The sequence below is a fragment of the Porites lutea genome, chromosome 2 (assembly GCF_958299795.1).
Source record: "Porites lutea chromosome 2, jaPorLute2.1, whole genome shotgun sequence".
Lineage (NCBI taxonomy): Eukaryota > Metazoa > Cnidaria > Anthozoa > Scleractinia > Poritidae > Porites > Porites lutea.
Window position 1 is genome coordinate 5,796,003 of NC_133202.1, and position 26,007 is coordinate 5,822,009.

A 26,007-nucleotide genomic window follows, 5' to 3' on the forward strand; every position below is an offset into this window, starting at 1 on the left:
TTGTACTTTCCTTGTAACTCCCAGGGAAAACTGTTATTTAAATAAAAGGTCGTGGAACGGTGATACTGCTGTGTCGAAAATTTCCATGTGTCACGGGCCTCGCGTACTTCTTGTTCTTTCCTTCTCCGAACACACGAAACTACGACGGCCACGGGAACGTCAATATGTCTAGTAAGAAAAACAACAACTTTGCGCGTTACTTTGCCGTCCCTGAACGAATACGACTACCCTACCCTGGTCCCAGAGGTTTTCTTGAAATTTTTCTTCGCGAAAGAGTGAGCGAGACGCGAAGCGGCGACAGCGGCTCGCTCTCTCTTTCGGGAAGAAAATTTCAAGATAAACCTCTGGGACCAGGCTAGAATATGACGTGAATTGACTAAATTTCAAGGCCTCGTCCACACGTATCCGGTTTAATTTTTTGTTTGAAAACGGAGATTTTTTCTCCGGTTTGGCCTACCGTCCACACGTATTCGGTAAAAAAGGTCACCGAAAACGCATCTTTTTCAAAAACGCTCTCCAGAGTGGGGATTTTTTATAACACCGGCTTCTCGTTTACTTGTGAACGGATGAAAACGGAGGTTTTTGAATACGATGATGTCATGCGTCATCATTTGCGAACTAATTCTAGCATGACGCATGCTCCGTAAGGGTCGCTATAGTATTTCCGGGCGTTCCCTCGCTCTCACCCCTACTCCACCCCCTCGTTGTCGTTGTTGTTTTTTTCTGCTCACATCTCTGCGCGTTGTCCCCACGATATAAACGCCTGGGACAGGCCAACCGCGAAAACGATTCGAATACGCTACGTATAGATGCGGAAGAAATGTTCGTTTTCAAAAATATCCAGAAACTTGTAAGTTTACCCGACAACGGGATGGACAACGCGAAAAAGGTTTAACAACTCTGTTTTATCTCGGACGCAGTCATGACGAGGTCCCCTCTCTTCAGCTCCAACCTATTTTGCCGGCCTACATTAAGTAACTGGGTGACTTGGAATAATTGAGAAAAAGTTTGAAAAAACGCCAATACTACTTTTCTCCGACGTTTTCATCAGCGTTGCCGTTATCGGATCTTAAGGTCCCTTTAAAATACAGAACGCATCTTTGGGGCCACATTTAAGTTTACTGATTATTTTATTGACTGTTATAAATATTTTACTCTTTATATTTTTATTATTTCAATTTGATGTAATTATTTTAAATACACAATACCGTGTGGCGTTAAATTTTTGCGGGAGTTTAATTTCGTGGATTACTGATCCTTTTTTGCGTTAAGTATGAACAAATTTTCGCGAATTATTAAATATTGGGAACAAGTCCCCGGTTTCAATGATATAATTGTGTTTTCTTTGGCAGAAAAAACTTTCAGTTTCCTTTTTCATAAAGGTGATATCGAAACCAGATTTAACATTTTACAACTTAAAAACCATACTCTTTAAAACAGCATTAAATGAAAACAGTTACTTTTCGCAGTGGTTTCTTTTAGCCTGCGAACGCGTCGCTTCTCTTCACCCGGAAAGTAACTTTTCGGGTAGAGAAAAGCGACGACCGGAAATACGTCTGCGTTCGCAGGCTGGGTTTCTTTTCTCGTGGCACATTAATAAGGGATCAAAATTCACGAAAATAGACCGCCATTTTCGAGTTCCATAAACTCTCGCCTCCAAAACGAGGTTAAGTGCAAAAAAGTGTTATTTGCATGAGAATCATATCAATTAGCCCGTGTACAGACGCTCCCCCCCCCCTCTCCCCTCAGAAAAAATCGGAGTCCCCGATTTTTTTTTTTTTTTTTTGGAGGGGAGGGGGCGTCTGTACACAGGCTAATATCAATGGCCTCGCACTTACCGTCGCTTTGAAAGAGAGACTTTGGCAATACGGAAATCCACGAAAATTCCATCCTAAGAGGAGGTTTTTGGCACGAAACGTTACCAAGAGCCATAATACGGCTCTTGACGTTACATAGTAACGTCGCCCTGCACGCGTGTGTTATTTGCCTATGCTGAGACTAGCATCGACGTTAAGTAAGGCCTAGGCGAAACGTCGAACTTTTCATGAGACGAACCAACTCTAATTTTGGTCGACCTAAATTAAGTTAAGATCGTCTGTTGGGTCAGACGTCGAACCTAGGACGCGTCGAACCAATCAACTTAATCTGACCGACAAAGCAATTTTAGCCGGCCAGCATCCGTTCAGTTGGTTCAGTAACAAATTTTCTCCAGCAAGAAGTTAAATATACATGATCATACAAATTTTTAATTTGTTAGTTTAGTTCATCGCATGTGACACTGATGTGAAGATTGACGTTTGTGCGGAGACGATCTTTAGACGTTCTATCCGTCTGAAACAGACGAATATAACGTGTTGGACGATCCAAACTCATCAAGATGACCTTAACTGAGCCAGACATCAAAAATTTTCATGAACTTAACTCACGTCAGTAAGATTGGTTCGTCTCATGAAAAGTTCGACGTTTGGCCTAGGTCTAAGGTGTCTTGGTTGCTTTTTATGCTATTGCAATTATTTTTACATTTTAAGATACTATTCTCTATAATTCGTCCCTTCCTTCAACCTCAATTTCTTGCTCATATTGGTCAGCATCTTTCTCCAAACTGGCCTTGTACGCACCACCTCTGTCGTCAGGAGCTCCGGCGACAGGACCGTGAGGGGGTTCCGTACGCCGAGCTATCTCCTTCAAAGTGTCCTGCGAAAGAGCTTTGATTTCTTCCCGAGTAACGTAGCCTTTGCCACTTGGGTCCAGGAGCTTACGGTAGATTTTATTCGTGTCTCTTTGTATCGCTTGTAAATCGTGTTCGTCCATTTCAAACATGTCCTCTATGATTTCTTTAAATCGCTCCTCAGTCAGGAACTTTTCATTCTGTGGAAATTAAAGCTACCGTAAATCCTCTATTAAGCCCCCCCGGGGCTATTTATTTCAAACACATTTGAAGGGGGAGCTTAATAGAGACGGGGGAGGGCTAAGTTAACTTAGCAAAGATCATGGTGTCAGTTCTCCATAAAAAAAAACTAGAATGCAAAGTGGCAGAGAAGCTCAAGTACAACGGTTGGAGGTCATACGGCCGGGGATCAAAACCAAATCTGTACTTCCAGCTGGTAAATAAACTATCCTGAATCAGTCCACACAAAGTCTTACAGTCGTAAAAGATTAATACAGTCTATCATTTATTGGTGAATAGCAACAAGGGGGAGGAGAGGAGGGGGGGGGGGGGCTTAAAAGAGAAGGGGGCTTATTAACTTTCTTCCCCTAAAAAAAGGGGGCTTTTTAGAGAGGGGGCTTAATAGAGGATCTACGGTACTTGTAGCCGGAGGGGAATTTTCGAGGCGCAGGGATCTTTTTTCGTTATCAAATTCCTTGTTTGAATTTTTTCTAGGCCATAGCATGAATATTTTTTTGGGATTAACCGGCAAGCAAGAATTTTTTTTTCACTTAATTTTCCCTTGCGCTAATATTTTTTTTTGTACTTCGCCCGCCCCCTCCCCCCATAAGTCTTCTAATGGTCCGTCCCTAACTGCTCTGTATGATGGCTACTCACTTCAAACGAGGCCAGTATACTCTGCCTGAACGTCTCAACATTTTGATAGCCCATATCAATAGTCTTGTCTCCTTTCTTGTATGTCCAATGCACGTTAGCTTCGCTGAGAGGACGGTACTCGTAGGTCTCATTCTCGCAGCTGCTGTTATCGAAACTGTTGTCTATCGAAGCCGTAAAGAGCATTGTAGCGGAAATAGTTCGGTTGCCTTTATATGAGCGCACTTGGTGTATATAGCCTGACAGTAAAATGGCAGAAATTTCAAATTACACACCTGTAATAACTTAACACGGGAAAGAAACTCCTTCCTTGCGTGGTACAGTTAACACCTGCTAATTAGAACCTGTGGATTTAGAACCTCCTGGCCGAAACCTGCCACACTTTGTACCCAAAAATACAAGAATCTGTTTAGCCCAGCAAGATCAAGCAGGTTCTTATATGTGGGTCATTTTGATAAAAAACAAAAATAATTTAACCAAGGAGTGTAACTTTGAATTGATTTAAGTATAACAAGAACATATTGTAGTTAACTGTATATAAATGTGGTAATCAGTCTCGTTAGGGTTAAAATAATAAAATTGTGAATAAATAAAACATATTTATTTTTCTAGGTAATCGACAATCTGTTATCTCCTTCATAAAAATTAAGAACCAAATTAAGAACCTACTTAGCCTAAATCGCCGATAAGTAACCCAAAATAAAAGAACCTATTTTGCTTTTTTCTCAAAAAGGAGGTTCTTATTAGCGAGTGTTTACTGTACCACCATTATAAAGTGAGAGTTAAATTCATACAAATTTTCTTGTAGCAACAAGATGTGGTCTTGTTATCACCTTCCAACAACATTTGGTTTTATAAACTGGCTGTGAAAGGTACGCTCCTCAAAAGAGAATAAAATCGAGGAGACCTGATTAAATCGGAAACTGTTAGTGCTTGCGCATGCGGACGCGGGGAGCGATCAAAAACTACTGGAAAGAAACTAACTAATACCTTCATAACAACATATCTAAACAAGAACAGCTTTCACAACAACAAAAAACACCTACTAAATCGCAAATATGCCCTAGAAACGTATGAGGTATATTGGCTTTATTTTCTTAATATGAAAAATGGCAATTGCGTTAAATCCTTCTGTTCGACGAATTCGCGCGCCCTCTGGTATACAGAATGCTGCCGACAAAATTGCATTGCTATGTTTTTAAACACTGACTATCGTACATCATTTTTATAATACGGCAAGAAGCCGGACTCTGGTCAGAATTTTGAGTCTGACTGGACAGAGTAGGGTAAAAACTTTGGTGTCAGTTTAATAACGAAACTGAAAGGAAAACACAGTTGAGACTAAATAATGCATACTTACCTGAGGGAATGTAGATACAGTCACCTGGACCTAAAGTGCTGTAAGTCCATTCCACTTTTGAAATATCCGGAAAAAGATTTAAGTCAATCGCATCTGGATTCGCGATAGAGAAACCTGAACCAAACTGTGGAGGCTGAAAAGATAAGAAGAAAACGTTGCTTGTTGCTGGTGTAGATCGGCAATTTGTACAATTTTTTATCAAAGCATCGAGGCTGAAACTCATCAAAATTTTATAAATATAAGAGACCCGGGCAATGTAAAACTGTACAGAATATAGTTCTTGAAAATCTTAAACAACAGACTACTATAACATCTAACTTTCTTTTAAAAATCGGGGTTTTTTTGTTCAAAGTGCAAAAGAAGTTACCCAGTCGGAGCCACCAATTATGTCCTCAGTTTTGGTACACCGCATTTAACTTGAACATAGCCGGAAACCGGGTCTAACGGTAAGGTTCAGTTCACTTCGCTAAACCAATTAAATTGCTTTCTTTCACTTCATTAGCTGCACTGGAAGAAAGCAATTTAATAGGTTAAGAAAACAGGGCTGAGACTTTTGTCAAAATAGCGATGCACAAGTAAAGTTGTTAATTCATGGTCTAACTCTTACCTGCGTGACATTCAGATATTTAGAAAACTCCTGATTAATCATCATAAAGTCTTTCCGGCCCGCGATCAGACAATGAACATTATGGTCTGCATCAAAATGAATAACGGAACGCGTTCCTCCTGAGCTCATCCAGAAGTTTAGCTCATGTAAGAAGTCTTTAAAAGTGCCACACATGATGCAGGGAAGCACCTAAAAAGAAAAAAGTTACAAACTAGGTCACCCAACTACCGCATTTAACAAAGCAATCACAATGAAACACCCGAAAGCAATCGTGACCACGTCGCAGGCGGTTTCCCGCGCTTTTTGGGCCGGCTACTAGTATTTACTTTTGCCTCTGATCGGTTTAAATGAATTTCTGACTCCTCAGCGATACGCTTTTCCATGTGCTGTTTTTTAAAGGGCCTTTTGGACGGTGGAACGTATAAAATTACCGGTACTCCCTGATTACGTATACTTTTGCTTTGTTTTACGGCCCCAAACCATTGGCTGAAAAATCTTGCGTCACTTTTGACTCTGGTTGTTTGGAAACATGTAGTGTATAATGTGCCAAACATTAAGTTAAACCATTTCGTATCAAAAGGAATCTTAGGATTTTCTAGTGTCACAAGAGTACGCAACATTCCATTCAAGAAGTACTTGTAAGAATGCAAGTAAAAGTTTTCCATTGTGATTTTAAATGATCCTTGTGATGTGGTAACACTGAATATTCCATGTGGAAGACATCACTGACTAAAGATTCACTAGCTTGAGTTATACGCGTTTCAGAATACGTTAGACAAGCAAAAGTGGTCTTGAGTTAAGCGTACTCTTGAACAGCGGAAACAACAATATCGAAATAAAGGTAGAGTGCAGTGGAAAAAAACTGTCATGTAAATATCTCATTAGCCCGAGAGAATGGGAAACCGTCCAGTGGTGGTGCTATGAAATGTCGGCTTTTCTCTCAGGCCAATATCACCTTTAGTTTCTGGGGCTAATGTTTAAATAATATTATTTACAAGGTTTTCATATCAATTCAGAGTTTTGTCTTTCACATAGCCTGGTGTTGTCAGAAGGTACCAAGTCACTCTGAGTGGGTCAGGCTTATTTCTGCAGCGGCAAAATCAACAAAATTATGAAAGCGAAGAGTTTATGTTGTCTTTTTTTAGTAAAGCGGGTTGAGGGGACACGTATTGGTTAGGTGTCTGATCATTTCATTCGGACCTTTCAAAATCCCTCTCTCGTTCAATTCTTACTAGTATTTAAACTGATCTTTTGAAGGTTAGGGTTAGTTGCCGTTTTTCCTTTGTGGGGTGAGAGTGCGGCTACAAGTAGGCCAATTTCGGGCCTGATCAGTATCCTATAAAAGCAGGCATATCGTTATGTAATGTACCCTGGCACCTCCAAATCAACCCTGTCCAAGGTTTACTCTGGCACTCTGGGTACAGATGGTGCGGAAGTTCAGGTCAAGTTGAAATTCATTTATGTTAATTGCACGCTGTGTTGCGCTAAAAATCATCCCGTGTAACGTACTGCCTTGACAAGACCGCTCAGGCGAGTTGGCCGTACTTTCCCACTGAATTTCCGCTTTGTTTTTTGCCCTTCTTTCTTATTCATGGTAGTCAGCATTTTTTAATAAAAAATAAAATAATAATCCTATCTACGTTATATTCGTACATATATAATGCAGTTTCTATTGAACTTTCTAACGAAAGCAAAAAAAAATATTTACAGCGACCTCTGGCCTGCTTACACGCGTCCGCGCGAATTTGTTGTGAGTTTTTTTCAACTAACTCACGCCCAAAAACATGCTTTTCAGGGCTACGAGAGCTCATTCGTTAACACTTTTCAAGACACAAACACATTTTGCAAGGAAAAAGCATTAACCCACCGGTAGATCTTGCCTCATTGGATCTGGTAACACTGTGACCACATAAAGATTTTTATCCGCGTAAACGTCAATAAAATCTCCCAATAACATACGCGAAGTCATTCCGTGTGTTCTGTTCTCAGTTTTTAGTTCAGTTAATACATCTAAATCGCCGTACTTTTCCTTCAAGTATTCGTCTGTCCATTTCTTCAGCGCTGGTGAATCAACAAGCGCCTGACGGAACACGAGCGGTCGGTTTTGACTAACGTGAGTTTCCCAGAACTGTTGCGGTTTTAGCACTGTGTTGTACTCCATCACGGGTCCGTTTGGCCGTCGCTGTAGGCCAAACATTTGAAGATGTCCAGCTGGATCAGTAGGATCGCTGGATGGAACAAAAACTGGGGGGAAGGTAACTTCCTTAAGGCCATGTGAACCGTCCGTTGTTGTGGCTGAGACAAAGTGTCTGCCAACGTCGCGACAGATATGTAATAAATATATCCACAAAAGAAAATAGTTCTGGAGAACAACAAGCTTTGACATTTTTTCTCACCGACTGAGACAAAACAACGTATTGTAATTGAAGCTACAAAAAGAACGGTGAATGATCAAAGCGGACAAGGAAGACAGCGAGTCAACGAGACAAGAAATAACACGACGCTATTCAGTGATTAGAGTCACGCACCAAAATTATGCAAATAACCTGTGTCAATCTGCTCACCACGCATTTGCATACTGGTCCGCATATCAGATCAGTTAGATTTTTATCGATTTTTTAGCGACCACTTTCAACCTTGAAAAAAAAAAACGCTCGTTTTCAGCCATCAGTGAAAGAGAGACCTTTCTCCGCGGACGGACAGTTTCGACACAGACAATTAAATTTGACCAAGCAATCGGTTCTTTCAAAAGCCGCCGCATCAAATACTTCTCCAGTATAATTTCCTCGTGTCACTAGCCGTTTAATTATGGGGCTTTTTTGCGGACAAAATTTCGAACGTGAATACATCAGTGTTTTGTTAAATTCATTATTGTTATACGTAATAATACAAATTGGAAAATAACATAAATCAATTTCGACCGGGTTCATCAAGTTCGAATGCTATGCATCGATGTTGTTTAGCATAAATCGCTTTTCCGAATCATTCGAGCGTGACCGTATACAACTAAAAGATGTTCAATAAAACTAAAAGATGAGGAAGCTGAAATAGAAATGACCGGACGTCCGTTAAACGAAGCTCATACGTGCGTGACATTACGTAACTAAAAGATGTTCCAATAAAACTAAAAGATGAGGAAGCGGAAATAGAAATGACCGGAAGTCACATAAAAGAAGAGGCCCCGGGAACTAACACTTCCAATATGGCGGAAATAAAGACAGATGATTAGGTGAACCACACACGTTTGAAAAGCATTATGCAGGGTGCACGTATTTGGTTGCCCAACATCGAAGGATTTTTGACGTCTTTGGGTAGGCTACTGGAAAGTGCAGAAGGGCAAAGGAACACTGCGTCGTACGACTCTGCTGAATTTTTTAGTCGCCGTTTGCGAGAAAACGAAAGAACTCTTGTCACTTTAGCTCTAAGAATACTGTACTGGGCTGTAGTTCTGTCTCGGATTGTAGGCCGTCGAGGCTACAACCCACGTTGAAGTAGCACTGCGATTAGGAATTCCCCGGCGATGCCTCGGTATCTGAAACCTTGCATTAATTTCTTCCTCAGCGGAGGAAAATTCCGCACTGCTACTGTTCTCCGCCCTATTTGGGTTTCCCGATTGCGTCTGTAAATTAGTTACGGCATGTAAGACGGTGTGAAAAAAATCTTGGACAGATCTAGATCTCGTGTTGTTTTCTGAGCTACTCTCCCGGTCCGCCATGTTGGTTAGGGAGAACAAACATTGGCAAAAGTGCGGGAAAACTAACGTCATTTGGACCGGACTTTACACTTCCTGTTTCCGGTCATTTCTATTTCCGCTTCCTCATCTTTTAGTTTTATTGAACATCTTTTAGTTGTATACGGTCACGCTCGAATGATTCGGAAAAGCGATTTATGCTAAACAACATCGATGTATAGCATTCGAACTTGATGAACCCGGTCGAAATTGATTTATGTTATTTTCCAATTTGTATTATTACGCATAACAATAATGAATTTAACAAAACATTGATGTATTCACGTTCGAAATTTTGTCCGCAAAAAAGCCCCATATTTAATAACGATAATAATAACAACAATAACTAGTAATAGTTGACACTACAGCTGCCCCCGTTTTGTATATTGTCGGTCAATAGTATTCTTGCTGGTTGTGTAGCTCTTTGAAATATACCGATTTATAATGAAGATTTTCACACATATTCCATACAATGGGTGAGATAAATACAGGAAACGCAAGGTGCCATGCACAGTTCAGCTCGATTTACACAGCTTTGATCAAAACATTCTCAGTTTCGAGAACAGTTTATTCTAAACCATAAGAAAAGATTTAATTAGAAGTTGAATTTTTCGCTATTTCTCTTTCCCTTTTTACATTCAGTTCATTTTATTTGCCGGAAAGTAAGCCTTAGAAATTAAAAGGACGTTTGATCGATTCACGCTAGCGCATTCTAGTCGTATTTGAAACTTTATAACGGAAGGACATCTGTGAGCAGGGAATAAGTCAGCACAGAATTTGATTGTCGGCGAATTTCTGTAAATGTCCATCAATCTGCTAGTGATAAGCTAGCCGTTGTTCACTCGTCTTGCTTGTTTAGGGCTGAGTCTTATTCCGGTCAAAGAGAGAGAAGGAGTGTCTGGCAAGGTTTCCAATATACAGCTGAATATAAATCAAAGATTTGTGAACTCGTGTCTAGCAAACTCTCCAAGTGTTTATATATCTACACAGTTAAACGCACCTTATAACCTCCCCTGCGCTTAACGAGTGTCTTTTGGTCCATAACTTTCAAAACAACTGCTCCACAGAATGTCAGAATGACAGAATGTCACTGCGTAACGCAAAAGAGTATCGAAGTATGACCGCACAATAAATGTCACAAAATCTACCTGAGCGGTCCCTTCGGGATTTTCTATCGTTACGTCATCCTAACCATTCCGTACTTGCGGGCGCAAACAATACAAACGTCAAAGACAGATAAGAGACTGTTCACCCTGGTTCCACCCCGATAGAGTTGAAGTACCGGAAGAGGAAATAACTTTAACGAAAGATCCAGGCGCGGATCCACACCGGTTTCCACCGTTTTATATTTCTAATATAAAAACTTAACAAGTTGAAATCTGGCCAATATCCTGTCTGGATGACCCAGAAAAGGCACACTAGGGAACTCGATTGTCGTATCGTAGAGGAGTCAGTCAGACATTCATTTTTAACCAATCACTAGGCAAGAGTAAATTACTGTAGCTGGTCCTAAAAAGCGCGGGAAACCGCCTGCAACGAGGTCACGATTGCTTTCGGGTGTTTCATTTTGATTGCCTGGTTAAAGGCTGTATTTTCTTTGCGAGGATCGGATCAATACTAGAGAAGTAGCTACAAAACCTATTTGCTACTTCCACTGGATCAGAAATCTCCTGACCGTCTGACTTACTGTACCAGGTCCGTTCGCCGCGAACCATCATTATCGATACGAAAAAAATATCCTCTGGAACCCAGGCTAGACTTACCGTTGACCGTCTGACTGACTGTTAACCCCATTGTGACCGCCCTAATTGCAGCCGGACATACTGCATTAAATTAGCCTTAAATTGTGCGCCCATGCTTGCCTATATGCTCCAAAAGGCAGCACGGGACGAAGGCAGCGGGCTTTATATGGAGATAGTAAACCATTTTCACTGTCATAACAACCACTTACTGCCTTCGCGAAACTAAGTTATGGGAAGCGAGATTTTGCAAAGGAAGAGGGTCGTAAGACAGAACGGAGAGGGGGATACTCGTCGCCGAAGGGGAGGTGGAAGGGTAAAAAATTATAACCCCGGCTAAGAACAGGGTTACTTGGCAAAAGAGACTGAAATCATGGCTTAAATAGGCACAAGGACTCCAGCTCCCTAGACTTCCACACGATTGTCTGTAATGCCCTGGGGTGGTACGAGAATACAAGCATTGCGCGCAGGCAGAATCCGTAGTTATTCTAACAGTGAAAATATAAAAGACTTGTTCTGACCATTCATAGCGTGCGCATTTCACTGAATACTTGAACCTAAACGGGTCTATTCTCGTTTATGTAACGTTTCAAGTAATGTGGGAGATGTCCTAGTCTCTCAACCAAACATGACACTTCAAGCACGTTTCAAATCATCGCGCTCGTAACGAAACTGTGATTTTTCAACCTTTTTGAAAGCAACAACCTACTTAGTGTGAGACAACGGCTTGAGATAACGTCATTCAGAGTTTACCGCTCCAAAGATGAACTAATATTTCTTTTTTTTTTCGAATGTTTTAAATTCCAAAAACAACTGAAATTATCAGCTCTATCAAACATAAACTAACATTTACTGCAGGCAGGTGTGATTGCTTCCAGTTTCTTAGTCAGCTTCTCTACAAGTAAAAATTTAAGCAATTCTGTATCCTGATATATCTCAATATGCTGTTAGAACAGGCGTGTTTATTTGTGCAAGTGCAGATCTCTCGTTCCCAAACCCGTATGATCAAGATACGACTAAGCAATTAATTACCGCATTTGCTGATAGAATGCAAAGCATGAAACTAGTTCTGTGAAAATCCGGCACAACGCTACTCTTTTTGCATATCCGTGCTTGTTTAAAGACAAGAGACGCAAGTAGAAAACTGCAGCTTTTGAAACGCGCCGAAGAACTTTATATTTGATGCGTTTTTCATCTTCATCTGGACGTAGATCTCTGAACAACTTATCAGCGGTGTAAAGAATCTTTGTTTTCTCTCCTTTCCATTTGTGTTTGCTTTTTATTTGTGCTCATGATAAACTTACAGATCACTAATTAAAAAGCCACCATTTTCCGCGTCACGAAAAGGCTCGAAACTCTCTTCATCGCGCGCAAAATGGCGGACATGATCTGACGAGATCAGTGAATTTTTCCAGCCTATTCAGACATAACTGCCCACCACAAGTTTAAGATATCAGTCCTTAATTAAATAGCCTCTCGAATTAACTTCACTTTCGGAGACAGGTTGTCTGTGATTAGATTCATCAGTGTAATCATTTGGGAGGAGGAAGGATAATCTATGATGAAAAGGCGTCTAAACAAAGCGCGAGCGTACCCTAAAGATATGGCACTTTTAAGGATAACCCTCTTTTGAGGCACGAACAGAGTTAAACTTGTAGAAACTTACAGCGTGTTCGAGTTCACTTTGAAAAAAACGCAATAAAATACCTCCGATCAACCTCTCTCGGCTTTTTTCAATCCTTTCTGCAAATAGCATTTCATCTTGCCTCGTGATAATAGTTTTTCTTTTGGTCTCATAAATGCATAGGGTATGATTGATAATTCTTGGCGCGTATAGTTTTGTTTTGTACTTCGACACTGTCCTTTAGTTTCCGCGTTTAACTGAATCTGCCCTTAGGTGTTCGGTGCACTGTATATATTATTAGTTGTGAAAATGAACTTATTTTTGATCAATTATAATTAAAAAGTAATCCAGGTCCCATGAAACTCTGAAAATCTCAGCTGAGAAGAACGTTGGAGCTGTGAAATTTTCATTGGTGAAAAGCTACATCCCGCAAAGCACCAAATTTGTTCAGGTTGTAAAAAGCTAAACAAAAATTCTTCAAAAGATCATTCGTGGATAATGAATTCTAAACTAACAGAACGGAGGAAAGCGGAGAAACACAAAGGAAAACTTCCAGCTGAGAGCAATTTTCGGGATGACATTGATAGATCGTTTTGCTTATAGCGATAATTTCTACCCCACATCTCGAGTTTCTTGACTTTATCTTGTGCACATCTCGAAAAGATAGCGTTCAAACAAAGAATATCTGGAGGTATTTCATCTTGTCAAATCTAGGCATGCGAGATTTATGACCAGTTGTTTTGTGCAACTTGAACAATTCTTGAAAGTAGCCACATTGCACAGGGGATGATTTTCAATGATTGTGTACGTTCAAATGGTCGTTTAAACAAGCTCTTAATTACATGATTCTTGCTCTTCAAGTAAACAGACTTGCCAAGTATGGCCAAACGATTTTTCCCGAGGCATCTGGCCTAGTTGACTGTAATTGGTTGATAAGGCCTGATTGAGACTATTAATACCGCAAAGTATGAAAAACTAGCAACAAAAACAAAAAGAAACTTTTTACTTATTCCAAATCCTGTTGAAAGTTTACCCTGCATTCACTGAGCTTCGCGCTTGTCCTGCGAGTCACGCGTGTAGAATCGCCGTGGCGTGCACTCCAACCTTAAGTTAATCAAACTGTGCAAGAGAGTGGAAAAAGCAAACAGAACTCCCCTTTTCTATAACAAAAGTTGTAGTTTATGATATTTTTTAATGGCGCGTCACGTTTGTTTAAACTCATTTGCAGACGGAAAGTGGAAAGGTTTTATTCGTCATAATCATGATCCAACCAGTCGGCTCTTCAAGAATGTAAACTTGCGTGAACATCTTTCAACCTCGCTCACTTGACATTAACATACTGCTTATACTAAGTTACGTAATTAGCGTTCTGCAGGCGTTTGTTCTTGAGGGACATGTTTGTTTAAAGATTTTAAACGGGTTAGCACCTCTTTGCTGGATTTGCTAAAGTGCGAAGCTGACGGAGCCCAAGGTGTAGGTCTAAAACTGATGCCGAGTCTTTTGAGCGCAAAATAAGCACACTTGTCAGTCTTGTCTCGGTTTGGGAGTGTAATATATTTTACCTGAATCAATAAAGAAGCTTAAACAAGCATTTGAGCGCCAATAGTCAAGAGAAATGCTGAAATATCGCTCTTTTCAAGAAAGTCGTTGTCGCCTACAATCTTTTTACTGACACTAATTAAGATGAATTGCCACCGGGATCAGTTTAGCACTAAAAACAAAAAAAACCAGTTTCGCACCATGGCGCCGATCGAATTATCTCGAAATCAGAGCATACAGCAATTGATCTACCTGAGATAACCAAAGTTGGAACGGCTTATCCACGTAAAAAGATTGGCTTACGCAGAACAGACACAAACGTCACTGCGCGAGGAGCACGCAGCACACGAGTAAAACGTCTGTCGAGAGGGATTTTAACGTCCACTTGAAACTCGTTCGCAGAGTGCCAAGAGACGTCTTATATACACCTGAGAGGCTGTATCGGCTTCGTTAAAGTGTTGCGTTTAAATCCGCTTTACTCTGTACATTGTTTAATAGTTTGCCTAATTGATCAGGGTTGAACGTTTGTAAACATTAATTGATTCTTTGTGGGTGGTGTCGTAGAGGTAACTTTGGAGCCCGCTGATCATTTTGTTCCAGCAAGATTTTCCATAACTAGAAAGGAGAAAAGTAGATTCTGAGACTGACCGAAAGTCGAGTGTTTAAGAGGTGCTAATCGTTAGTGCGCGATGGAGGAACTCAACAGCGATGGCTTAGAAACGTCCTCAACAAGACAAAGAAAGGATCCGTCTCTTGAATCCAAAACTGAACGTTTAAAGCCTCCTCACTCATATATAGCGCTCATCGCAACCGCGATTTTAAACTCGCCAGGAAAGAGACTGACACTTACGGAGATCAACGAGTATTTGGTTCAGCACTATGCCTTTTTTCGAGGCCCGTACCAGGGATGGAAAAATTCCGTGCGGCATAACTTGTCGTTCAACAAGTGTTTTGTTAAGATTCTGCGCGACCCCGCGCGTCCTTGGGGCAAGGATAATTACTGGACAGTTAGTTCTCTGCACGATTATCTCTTAGCTGATGGGACTTTCAGGAGAAGAAGAAGAAGAAAACCCAAAAGAAGAGATGAAAGAAATGAGTTAGGCCACAACATTCTAGCAGGGCAGATTTCGCCGCGAAACGATGTGAGAGAGTTTGGGATGCACGATATGCAAGGAAACATTCTAATGATGCCCACTCCTTTTGAAGCTGTCAGAGCGCACTCTGGCGTCGTACATGGTTTGCACAGTCCTGCTGCTCCCAAACAGTTCCAAGGATCGTTCTCTATTGACAGCATTTTAGCAGATGAAAAGACGAGGGCAAAGGACAGAGCGCGCGCGAGAAGAACGAGTGAAACATTTCCTGTTACAAGTGTGCTTAATCCAAACATTGGTAAGTTGAATAGTGAATTGAAATTTCCGGTGTTTCGTTTTGAGTTTACTTTTTCCGGGAGTGGGCTCAGTCATTTGTGCGAGCATAAGTGTTATGTTGATTGTGAAATTGTTTCCAAACCCGTCTAAACCAAATGCGCGTTTCATCATTCGGTCATACGGGGAACATCACAAAGAATCTCACTAGGTAAACAGTCTTCATTTATCGTAAACTTGTTCAAATCACAAAGCAGTTTAATTCATTAACAAGGCAATATTTCTGCAATTATTACATATTTCAAATCAGAGCACACTTTTTTTAGTGGCCAAATTCAGTGAAGATAAGATACCCGGCGAAGTGGTAAAGTGTAGGTGGAGTATTTGCGCTCTCGGCTGTTCGTATAGTGAACATACAATTTTTAGCGACGTGTAAAAAAAATAATTCGAATAAAATTCAAACACACTTGACCCTTTTGAATAGTCTTTTTCCGTATCTAAACTCGAGTGAAGATTTACATGTTGTTGGTAATTCATAGAAAGTCCAACAGTTTACATCTCAAGAAAAATTATTTTGCGCGCACTTCTAGCACAAAGTGGCATCGCCTTAAAAGCTCTAATTTCAGACGTAGTTTTGACGTATATTTCCCGTACCGTATTGTATCAATATCCAACGTGTTAAATGCTATTTTGTAAACTGTGGCCTCTTTTCCATTCCTGTGGCACACGCCTTACTGAAAGATGCATACTGAACAGTATTAACCTCTGAATAGAATGGGCGTTCTCGAAACCAAGGACTTAAAGGAAACGGGAGCCAACAATTCTGGAAATTTTATTTACACAATTATATTCATCCAATATGTTTGTAATTTGCGGCCACAGAACAGTTAAATAACCTTTTTTCATGAATAGTGTGACTGCACTAAACTGAGTTTGCTAAAAAATAGTTGATTAACCTCGCTGAACGTGAGTCGTAGCAAGTTCCCAGTGGTAGTTCTTCTAGCACATTCTATCTCTGAACTGCAATCAAGACCGTCCCGGTCTGTATAAATGTTTTAAAGCAATCTTTTTTTGGCATGGATTCTGTGTAAGAACAAAAATCATCTAAAGAATAATGGGCGCAAACAATGGCCAAAATGATACAAAATAAAATAAAATAAGTAGTTGAAGCAAAATAAAACAGGCCAGTTCTATGTTCGGGTATGCCGAGATGGTAAGCTCGACAAGATCAATGTACAAAATTAGACGTTTGTTAGAAAACAAGTCTTGGAGATCAAAAGGAAGAATAACAACCATCTTCAACCATCATCTAATTTTCAGTTTTTTTAAAAAAACAGTTTCCAAGAACAAAGCTAAAACTGATTTGACCTTCGTACAATACTTATTATGTCGTAAGAGGTTTCATATATAGTCAACTCGCAACTGTGCTTTGAAGTAAACCAACTGAAGTCAAACCGCAATAACAAAAACACTAACACAGGGGCACCCAACGACAATTTTCGGAAAAATATCTGTTCGGAAGACGATTTGAGATCTAGAATTTTCGGAACATTTGTTGTAAAATTACTTGCTTGCCTGCCTCTCCTAGGATTTTCGAACATCTAAAAAATGGTAAAATTGCCCATTTTCAACGGATTTTTACCCTAAAAAGGTCACCTAGAATTTTCGGGAGCCTTTTTTTCTGGCTGAAATTTTCGAACAGGTAAGTTTTGATCCCTATAATTTTCGGATCACTAGACTTTCAGCTAGGAAATCCGAACAGATGAAAAATTTATAGGGGATAAAAATATGCCCATATTCACCGTTTAAATACTAAAACACGTTTAACAATGCTATGTTTAAGTGGTTTTAAACTATATTCTCGTTGGGTGCCCCTGACAAACAGATATCTATGAAACTAATTTTGATGAAAAGTTACATGGCTTCCGAACTGTGGTCCTTAAATCGTTTTTCTAGCAAAACACGTAAGTTTAGAGTTTCATAGTGGCGGTATACGTAGGGGAACAAGAGTGAAGTGGAATAATCAGCCTAGATCGGATGTGAATGAAATGTTTACGCATCGAAGCTCAAACTTTAAACTTTAAAATAAACTGAATTCTCTTGATTTGATGACTGAACGCTCACAGCAGGGTCGCCAAGAGAAAAATGTGCGGAAGGGATCATTCATAAATTCCATCTAGGTCAAAAATCGTGATTGCGTCCAGCATGCAAAAAAAGAACCTATTGTGCACCTTTGCAGGATTAACATGTCGGCAGCAAGACCAAGAACAGTTTGTTTTAGAAAGGCCATTAGTTTGCCATAATGTGGGTCTTTTTCTGCATCCTTCAGTTATACTATACTATTATTTCTTACTTGCAACCTAAATTTATTATTGTAATTTGTGGATTGTCCATGCAAATTTTGCGATGATCAGATCAGGAAAAAGGACCCGGCCTGATCGCAGATCGTCGTAGATCTGATCTAAAACCCAGGTTGATGATGAAAAGAAGAATTTAGATAAACGTTGGTTACCATCTTATTATAATTTATCAGGCGTTTTCAGCGAATTCTCGAGTTGTATTTTCCTTAGTTGTTTATTTCCTTAGTTTTGCCAGTTGTCTTTAAATAAATGTTTCGTTATATAGCAAATGATACCGAATAACTGAAGCCTGTCTGTCTAGGTTGTTGAGATGATGAAAGCGGGATCGAAACGCATAAAAAAAAAACAATACTTAAGCATACGCATGAAAGAGTGTGACTTGCAATGAATAGGTGGATCAATCACTCTCACAGAACCGAATAGGATCGTGGCTCAGAGAAACAGTTAAACGTACTTAAATTGGTTCTGGACCATCAGAGTTAAAACGTGCCTAGTACGATCGACCCTCCACCAACAGCCACCTTTCTACAACGACCACTTTTTTTTGTCCTGGTGGACAAAGAACCCATACATTGATTCTTGTTTAAACCTCTCTAAACGTCGGCCACCTATTTACAACGGCCACTTTCCTCTGTCCCCAAGGTAGCCGTTGGAGAGTTCAGCTGTAGTTGAAATTACTATTTCTTTGGCAACTCAAAAGAGAGCTTTTTCAAAGTTATGCCTTTCCGTACTGTTGATCTGTCTTTTCATTGAAATCTGGCAAATTTTGGGTGGTGAATTATTGTTTTAGTAGGGAAATTTGAAGGCTCGACGTACGAACTATGCATCAACACGAAAAAGCGATGACAAGGCTGAGTTGTTCAGTTTAATAAACGCCGGGAAAAAAAATTATTCAAGTTGAAAAAATTAATCATGGCACTGTCACCAACTCGAGGACGACGATTAAAGCAATCAGCGCAATCGTAGCCCTTGTCGAGTAAAGACACTAAACGGTCTTGTCCAAGCTTGTTCTTGAGTTCAGGCCAGCTAATAAATCATAGTAGTAAGACCACTTAACACTTCCTTCGTTGGTTTGACACTGAGGCAAATCCGACGTACGCCGTTACGCAGCAGAACTTCTGCCCTCATTTTATTTTTTGCGCTGAGATAAGTGAAGTACAATCTGATGAGATATATCTTTGTTTTTAAAGAGGTTAGAAAATTTTCTTTTAGGAGGAGACTGGGTGTGACTGTTCTTAAGAAAAGCTGGTAACTTAAGCAGGACTGATCATTTTTCTTTCTTTCTCAACAGGATCGTTCTCAGCGTCTAGAAATGTTGTGCACTACTGTCGCGGCCCTACTCATCAAGAACCATCTCTTCACTATCAGAGATCTGAACATTTATGCACGCCGGTGAGTCCCAACGCTTTTACAAGTGGATGCGGTGGTGCCGCAGAGATGTGGACTTCATTTACATGCCAGTGCTATCATTCCTGCGCTGCCTCAACGCATTTTCACGCTTGTTACTGACGACGAGCAAAAGATTTCTAAACAGGATACCTGCCCTTAAGTTATCTGGTAACAACTAATATGAAGTGTTCGTGTCCGCTAGACAAGCAGATCCGAAGGCTCTCGTCTTGGTGAAACTTAGTTGTCGCGAGTAGTATGAGCTGTTAGTCGAACATCCTTATCTTATGCCAAAGACTGAGAATGCTTTCGTGTTCGCCAATCATCAGTACTCGCACCAACAACTAAACCTAGGTCCAAGAGGGCTTTTGGAAGTAAGACTGGGGCAACCTTAAGCAGGATAAAAAAGGTAGTGATTACCAGAAGAAAAATATTAGTAGGTAGTTTTTATTTGTAGTGGAGATACTTGACGAGTCTATCTACAACCCAGAAAAAGAAACAAATGTGTATACGGAAAGAAAAATACTATTAGATGGATATAATTTTTTAGAAAAGATTTAACAGTGCAGACAGACCACAGAAAAGTATATTTCAATAACTAATGTTCATCTCATTCTATGAATTCAACTCTTTGTACTAGTTGTATATATTATTCGCAGCAGCAGACATTTTTTGTTTTCAAGAGATATCTGTCAAAAGAAGGCCGATAAAATGATTTCACAACGCAGTCAGTTCATGAATGTTTATAAGAAAGGCACACTTTTGCTTTGTTTGTATGAAGATCAACACCGTTTCCCACACTGGAATTGTGCTTCTGAACTGTTCGATAATTCTACTGAGAAGTTAAATTGAAATCACCTTTATTTCAACTTTATATATTAGCTTTCAAATATAGTTACAAGAATGCTCTCTTCCAAAAATGCAAAAAGGAGTAGCTCAAAGGATTGCCTTACAATTCTTGCACTGGCTTAATTACCTCTATTTCTTGAAAATTCTCTTTTTCAACTCCTTAAAAAAAATTTTGGAAAAGTAGCAAAAATTTCAAATGTAAAACATCCATTGCGTGCCTATGAGTGTATCGCAAGAAAAAACTCTTCCAAGAAAATGCGAGGCATGTCGGTTTGATAAGAACTTTGTCTGCTCTATGGTCCACGTATAGATGCCAAGTTTTGGGGGGAGTTCAGGTTCCTAAAAATTCTTGAAATGGCGTGCTTTAGTTTATTCTACAAGAAAACGTTTACGTAGAAAGTGTTCTTTCTTCTTACGATTATTCGTTTTTGAAGGCTCACAAGCCGCCATGGCCTTGGAAATTCCTTTATTTTAAGGACACACACCTCTTTCCCTAGAAGACATAGTTAGGTTCATTTCTTTCAGATTAACCGCTAACAAATGTGAAGAAGTTATACTATACAATTACTAGTTAAGTTCTGATAAAAGACTTTCTCTAGGTCTATTTGTTATTACCAGTTTCAAAAAGATGAAAGATCAAGGAGTCTTTTCATTGCGTAATCTGTGGAAATACGATTTGTGTCGAGTGCCTTGTTGATTTTATAAACATTAAAAAACAAACAAAATAATACCATGTTTCAAAGTATATTCTTTTGATATCAACTGTCCGTTACTCTATACTGAGTTATCAATATTTTTAGCGTCGATTGAATAAACAAACAGCAGAACACCGGCAAACATCTCCTTTGTTTCTCAGTTATGTAGTACGTAACATTTTATAAGACTTAAACGCACTTGAGTTACAAAAAAACTATTTGTTCGTCCTTTTGTTAAATTGGCTCATTTTTGATAAAATTTTTATTTCAACTTGATTGAAAAATTCTGTGAATCTGATCATTTATTTACAATAGTCGGTTGATTAAGGGTACTCATGCACTTGTGGTGCTAGCGCTGTCGGAAGAATTAAAAACTATTTTAGGGGGAGAAAGCCTATAAGAGTATTATAAACCACTTCCTTTATCTTGACTAAGATTTACTGAAAGAAAAAAAAAATTCTCACAGCAACAAGTTGGGATGTTTTGATGTACACGTTGGCCACCACTAGTAGTAAAAGAAAGATGTTACTTTGATCCAGTCGGCACACTGAACTAAGTCAGCCTATGATAGGCAGATGGGGCTTTCTCTTCGAAAAATACGGAAGAAATGACAGAACGTGGGACGGGGTATACTGAATAAGAAGTCGTGGAAGTGCTTCATCAGAGAATTAAGTTAATACTGAAACATATACAAGGAAGTTCTAACTGATAAGAATCCGATGGTGCGACCATTCAACTAAAGCTTCTTCTGCAGTGCTTTTTCAGATTACTGGATTTGATTTTCAGTGAAAAAAAAAAATTATTTTGTCTTGAAGTCATTTTTGCTTTTGGATATACAGCTAATAACAGTAATAAATAAAGACTGGAAGTACACTCAGATTATTTGCAAAGAAAAAGATAACAAAATGCAGTCTCACGAGGATAATTCATGTTCGCTCTCAATTAAAGGCCATTTCTCTTTCAGTTCTTTCACTCAGTACTGTAGCCTGAAATTGTACTGTTTGAAATTAAGGTTTCAAAACACTGTAATGTGATCAAAACTAAGCAAAGTCAGGTTTCAAACAGCGCGCTAGTGTGCTATAAAAACTCGTCTACAAGATTGAATAAAGTTTTTTCTTCTACAAACTTCTTTATGCGTCAAGGTGTAAACTGATTAATTTGCTTGTGTAAACATGGAAAATATTCTAACTTAAAGCTGGCCAGTGGACACTATACTCTTGATACAAGTAGATGGTTCACAGATAACTGCAGGCTTTCACAATGCACGTCCCGCCGATAATCGCTTAGAAAGTAGATGGATTACACGTGCCATCTTCCCCTGTCAGCATGGATAATTCCCTGCTTCCCTTTATCTCTTCTACCCATACATCACAGGATGGCTCAACATGCAAAGTGGTGTGTGGTCTTCTAGCCAAACGAAACAAGATTTTCACGCTGATTTTCTGGTTATCATACCTCCTTCCACCTCTCTTTAGATACAGAACGTCATAACCTTCGCATTTGCGAGGAAAGCCTTCTCCTAAACATATGGCATAAAAGATTTACGAAATAGAGATAGTATCTCCTGAAGTGTCTTTATGAAGGCTCCATTAAGTCTCGTTTAGCGAAAATCAATTCATATCAACGTTCTCTCACGCAAATTAATTTTCTGACAACCAAAGGTCAAAAGCTCGGAGCACCGGTGTTTTTGATGCTCTACGAAAGCGATAAGTGGGCTGATAGCACGATAAGTGATGTTTTCAAGGTATTTTTGGAGCACATTGTTCAAAACAGCAAGAGATGCTCCTCTCACACTCGCGCGCTCGTCTCTCGTGAAAGACGCAGGTCCGCGTTACACTCGAGAATCCTTTTCCTTAGACTTTCTTACAGAAAATCAAAGGATCGATTCCAATCGTGTCCCAAGGCAAGTAGATATCCACTTATAACCTCATCATGGAACGAGGCTAGAACGCTGATCTCTTGAATCCTTTCCTTCAGGGCATTTCAATAATCACTGAGAAGTGAAAACATGAGCGACCGGCCAAGTTGAGTTTTGTTCTATACTGAAGTCAGTTACAGTATTTCACATTCAACTGAGTCTGAGGATGGTGCAGATGATTTCTTGCCTCATTTGAACGATGTCGTAGTAGAAGTTGCTTTGACGAGTGGCGCGACCAAGTTTCCGACCAAATTTTACACTCCACACTTTCTTCTCAGATTTTTTGTCCGAGACAAGAGAGAGTGATCCGAGATCAAAGCTACCTTAATAGTGTCCAGACTCGATAGTCAGCCGAGAAAGCTCAACTGAGTGGTGAGAAACAACAACTAAAAATATGCAAAAGAAGCAACGAAAAACTGAGCTTCCGTTCAGTGAATTAATACACCACAAAATTTCGTCAATAAATCCATGATCAAAGCCGGTTTTACTTACATTACATGTCTTGCTGATCGATATTCTGAGCATAAAAAAGGCATAATCATATAAAAATCAACCATTAATGGATATTTTCTTCCGTAGTATTATTACAAATGAATTAACCGTAACCAAAAGACGAGTCATCAGATCATTTGCTAGCCATAAGTTTAAAAAAGGTCGGAAATAATGCCAGGATATGACGCTCTTGATATACAACAACAACAACAATTTATTAAGGTATTTCCATATCTATACATGGCATTACCTATCTAATACTTATGAATAAAGTACAAATATATCATTTATAAATATATGGCAAAATAAAAAGATTATATTCTTTTCTGAAATAACATATCATGTCTGTAACGCATACATTCAAAAACAGAAGCAGCAATTGATCTACAAACAGAGGGATCTATACTATTAAAGAGAAATAAAAGTTTTGAAGTCACATCTAAGTCCTTGAAAAGTGTATATCTATCAGATATTTCACTGAAGAATTTTAAACGTAAATTGTCATAAAGTTTGCAGAAGAATAGAAAATGAAGTTCATTTTCAACTTCATTCGTCTGACATAGATAACATATTCTTAAATTTTCGGGAGTTTTAGGTACTGTGTGTCTGCCTGTTTCAATATGTAATCGATGATTTCCTAGTCGAAATTTATTGAGTGAGGTTTTGTGAAGTGGATTTTTAATCATATTTAAGAATTCTGCTTTTTTATTATCGTTCTTAAAGGTAGTATAAAAATTCAATTTTCTATTTGTTTTAAGGAGGGTAAGTTGATGCTCAGTTAGAGCATTATTGATGTTTTGCTTGATGTAAGAGGTGAAGACTTTTTCGTTGTTTTCATTCAATGTTATGGCGGTTGCGTTGTACTTGCTACATATAGTTTTTATTTTCTGCATCAAACCTGGCTGGTTGTTATCGGCCATTTCCTGGGAGAGTTGTAGACATTGTTTTGCTATGTTTTTATCTGGCATATTTTGTAAATGAATCCAAAATTTAATAATTGAGGTATCTATAGTTAATTTCAGCGGTAATCTACCTAGTTCATTTCTAGCAGCGACGTTTGGACATTGTTTATTTACGCCTAAGGACTGTTTGCAAAAATATATATGCGTTTTTTCAATTATGTCTTTTTCCCAGGCGTTAAAATCATCTTTAGTATATATGCCCCAGATTTCAGATCCATATAAAAGAATGGGGAGGAAAAGCGAATTGATGAGTTTATTGGTTATGTCAATTGGTAGTTTCAAGAAATCAAGGTAGCGTCGTATCGCAAAAAACGATCGTCGTGTTTTTTCTTTTAAGTTTATTTTACACACATTGAAGTTCCCATTTGTAGCTAAATTGATACCGAGGTATGTATAATTGTTAACAATTTCTATTTTGTCATTGTTTATCTTAAAACAATATTTGTTAAGGACTGATTTTCTACATTTCTTTTGAAAAATCAGAACTTTAGTTTTCTTTGAATTAACAGATAGCAACCATTTGTTACAATATTCAGCGAGCACAGAAAGCGCTTTTTGAAGTCCTTCGGCTGAATGGGAAATTAGAACAAGATCATCTGCATAAAATAAACAGTTCAGATGAGTTCCATTTGGTAAAATAATAGGGTCTGTGTCTTGTCGGTCAAGTAACACACATAGCAGGTTTCCTCTCTGATATCTGATAACTAACGTAGAATAGATGAAATAAAGATGCCCGCTTTGTGATTATACTCAGTACACTCAGTAGGTCCTGTTGTTATGTTTTCTTTTTGGGGGAATTTTATGCCGAATTTTCTTTATCAAACGCCTGTTGTAAAATAGGAAGTGGAAAATGAGCCTCTCGACCCGGAGGGGGAGGGGGTTGTGGTGGTGGAGTTCTCCCGCTCTATAAGCTATATAAGTAGGTGTGTAATCGCCATGAAGTGTATGGTTGAGTGAGCCGTTTTGGTCCCCATTCATGGCCTAAAATCGGGTGGGGTTCCTGTGTAAACGTAGATGTCTCTTCGGCACCAACTGAATAAGAACATTCAATTCAGCGTCACATAATACCAATTAATAAAAACAATGCTTAAAAAACACCTGACTTGGACGAGGTACTGTGTTTACCTGAAAACAATTTTTCCAAGCCAGGTCTGAAAAAGGGTGTGGCCGTGTTTCAAATCTCAGGTCTAGCCATATGACATATTTTGGCCTGAAATAGCTGGGGGAACAAGATCAGAAAACCTGGTGGCACACACCCTCCAAGAATTCCTAGGGGTATCCTCCCTGCCCCGGTCTCAGTCATTCATTTACGTTATCATAGTCATAAGTACGAGGGCAAGATTCACGCCGGCCAAGAAAAAGGAATCAACCCTTCTTAATAAAAAGCGAGCCCGGGCAGACTGTAGATTCAAACTAACCAGGCAACGTTTGTAATAAATACCAGGCCGAGCGGGGGGGGGGGGGGGGGGGGGGGAGGATCAATCGCGTCTCCAGAGCTTTTCCCCTAGAAAATAGGAGAAGCGGGAGAAGGCCTGGAGACGAAATTGGAAGGGGGTGGGAGTAAATTGAGAAAATCCGGTATCTGTTTATTACACCGCCCGATTGATAAAATATGAGAATTACCTCCATTATCTTACCATCAACACCGAAGAAGTCATCAAATTATCTTTTGAGGAAACATTTCATAACACATCATTTGTGAAGATCTACGGAAAGAGTACAAGGTTACTCGAAATAGTGTGCATGAGGAAAAGGTAAAGAATCCTTATTTTACGTAGCGAGCTCGAAATAATCATCTGACTAACAAACCTCAGGCTGACAGTGCGCTCATTCCTCCCCCG

The 26,007-nt window shown here is 39.4% G+C and overlaps 2 protein-coding genes across 2 annotated transcripts; one reads left to right on the top strand and one right to left on the bottom strand.

The window, feature by feature from the left end:
• Window positions 1-2,317: 2,317 nt before the first annotated feature.
• LOC140927514 (uncharacterized) lies at window positions 2,318-8,029 on the bottom strand. The gene is made up of 5 exons (XM_073377176.1): window positions 7,376-8,029; window positions 5,509-5,697; window positions 4,902-5,034; window positions 3,545-3,780; window positions 2,318-2,868 (listed from the first exon to the last, which is right to left on the bottom strand). The coding sequence occupies exons 1-5, from the start codon at window positions 7,892-7,894 to the stop codon at window positions 2,539-2,541; spliced, it is 1,407 nt and encodes a 468-aa protein (XP_073233277.1). The 5' UTR covers window positions 7,895-8,029; the 3' UTR covers window positions 2,318-2,538.
• Window positions 8,030-14,470: 6,441 nt separating this feature from the next.
• On the top strand, window positions 14,471-19,448 carry LOC140926533 (forkhead box protein Q1-like). The gene is made up of 2 exons (XM_073376259.1): window positions 14,471-15,529; window positions 19,156-19,448. The coding sequence occupies exons 1-2, from the start codon at window positions 14,830-14,832 to the stop codon at window positions 19,371-19,373; spliced, it is 918 nt and encodes a 305-aa protein (XP_073232360.1). The 5' UTR covers window positions 14,471-14,829; the 3' UTR covers window positions 19,374-19,448.
• The last annotated feature ends 6,559 nt before the right edge of the window (window positions 19,449-26,007 follow it).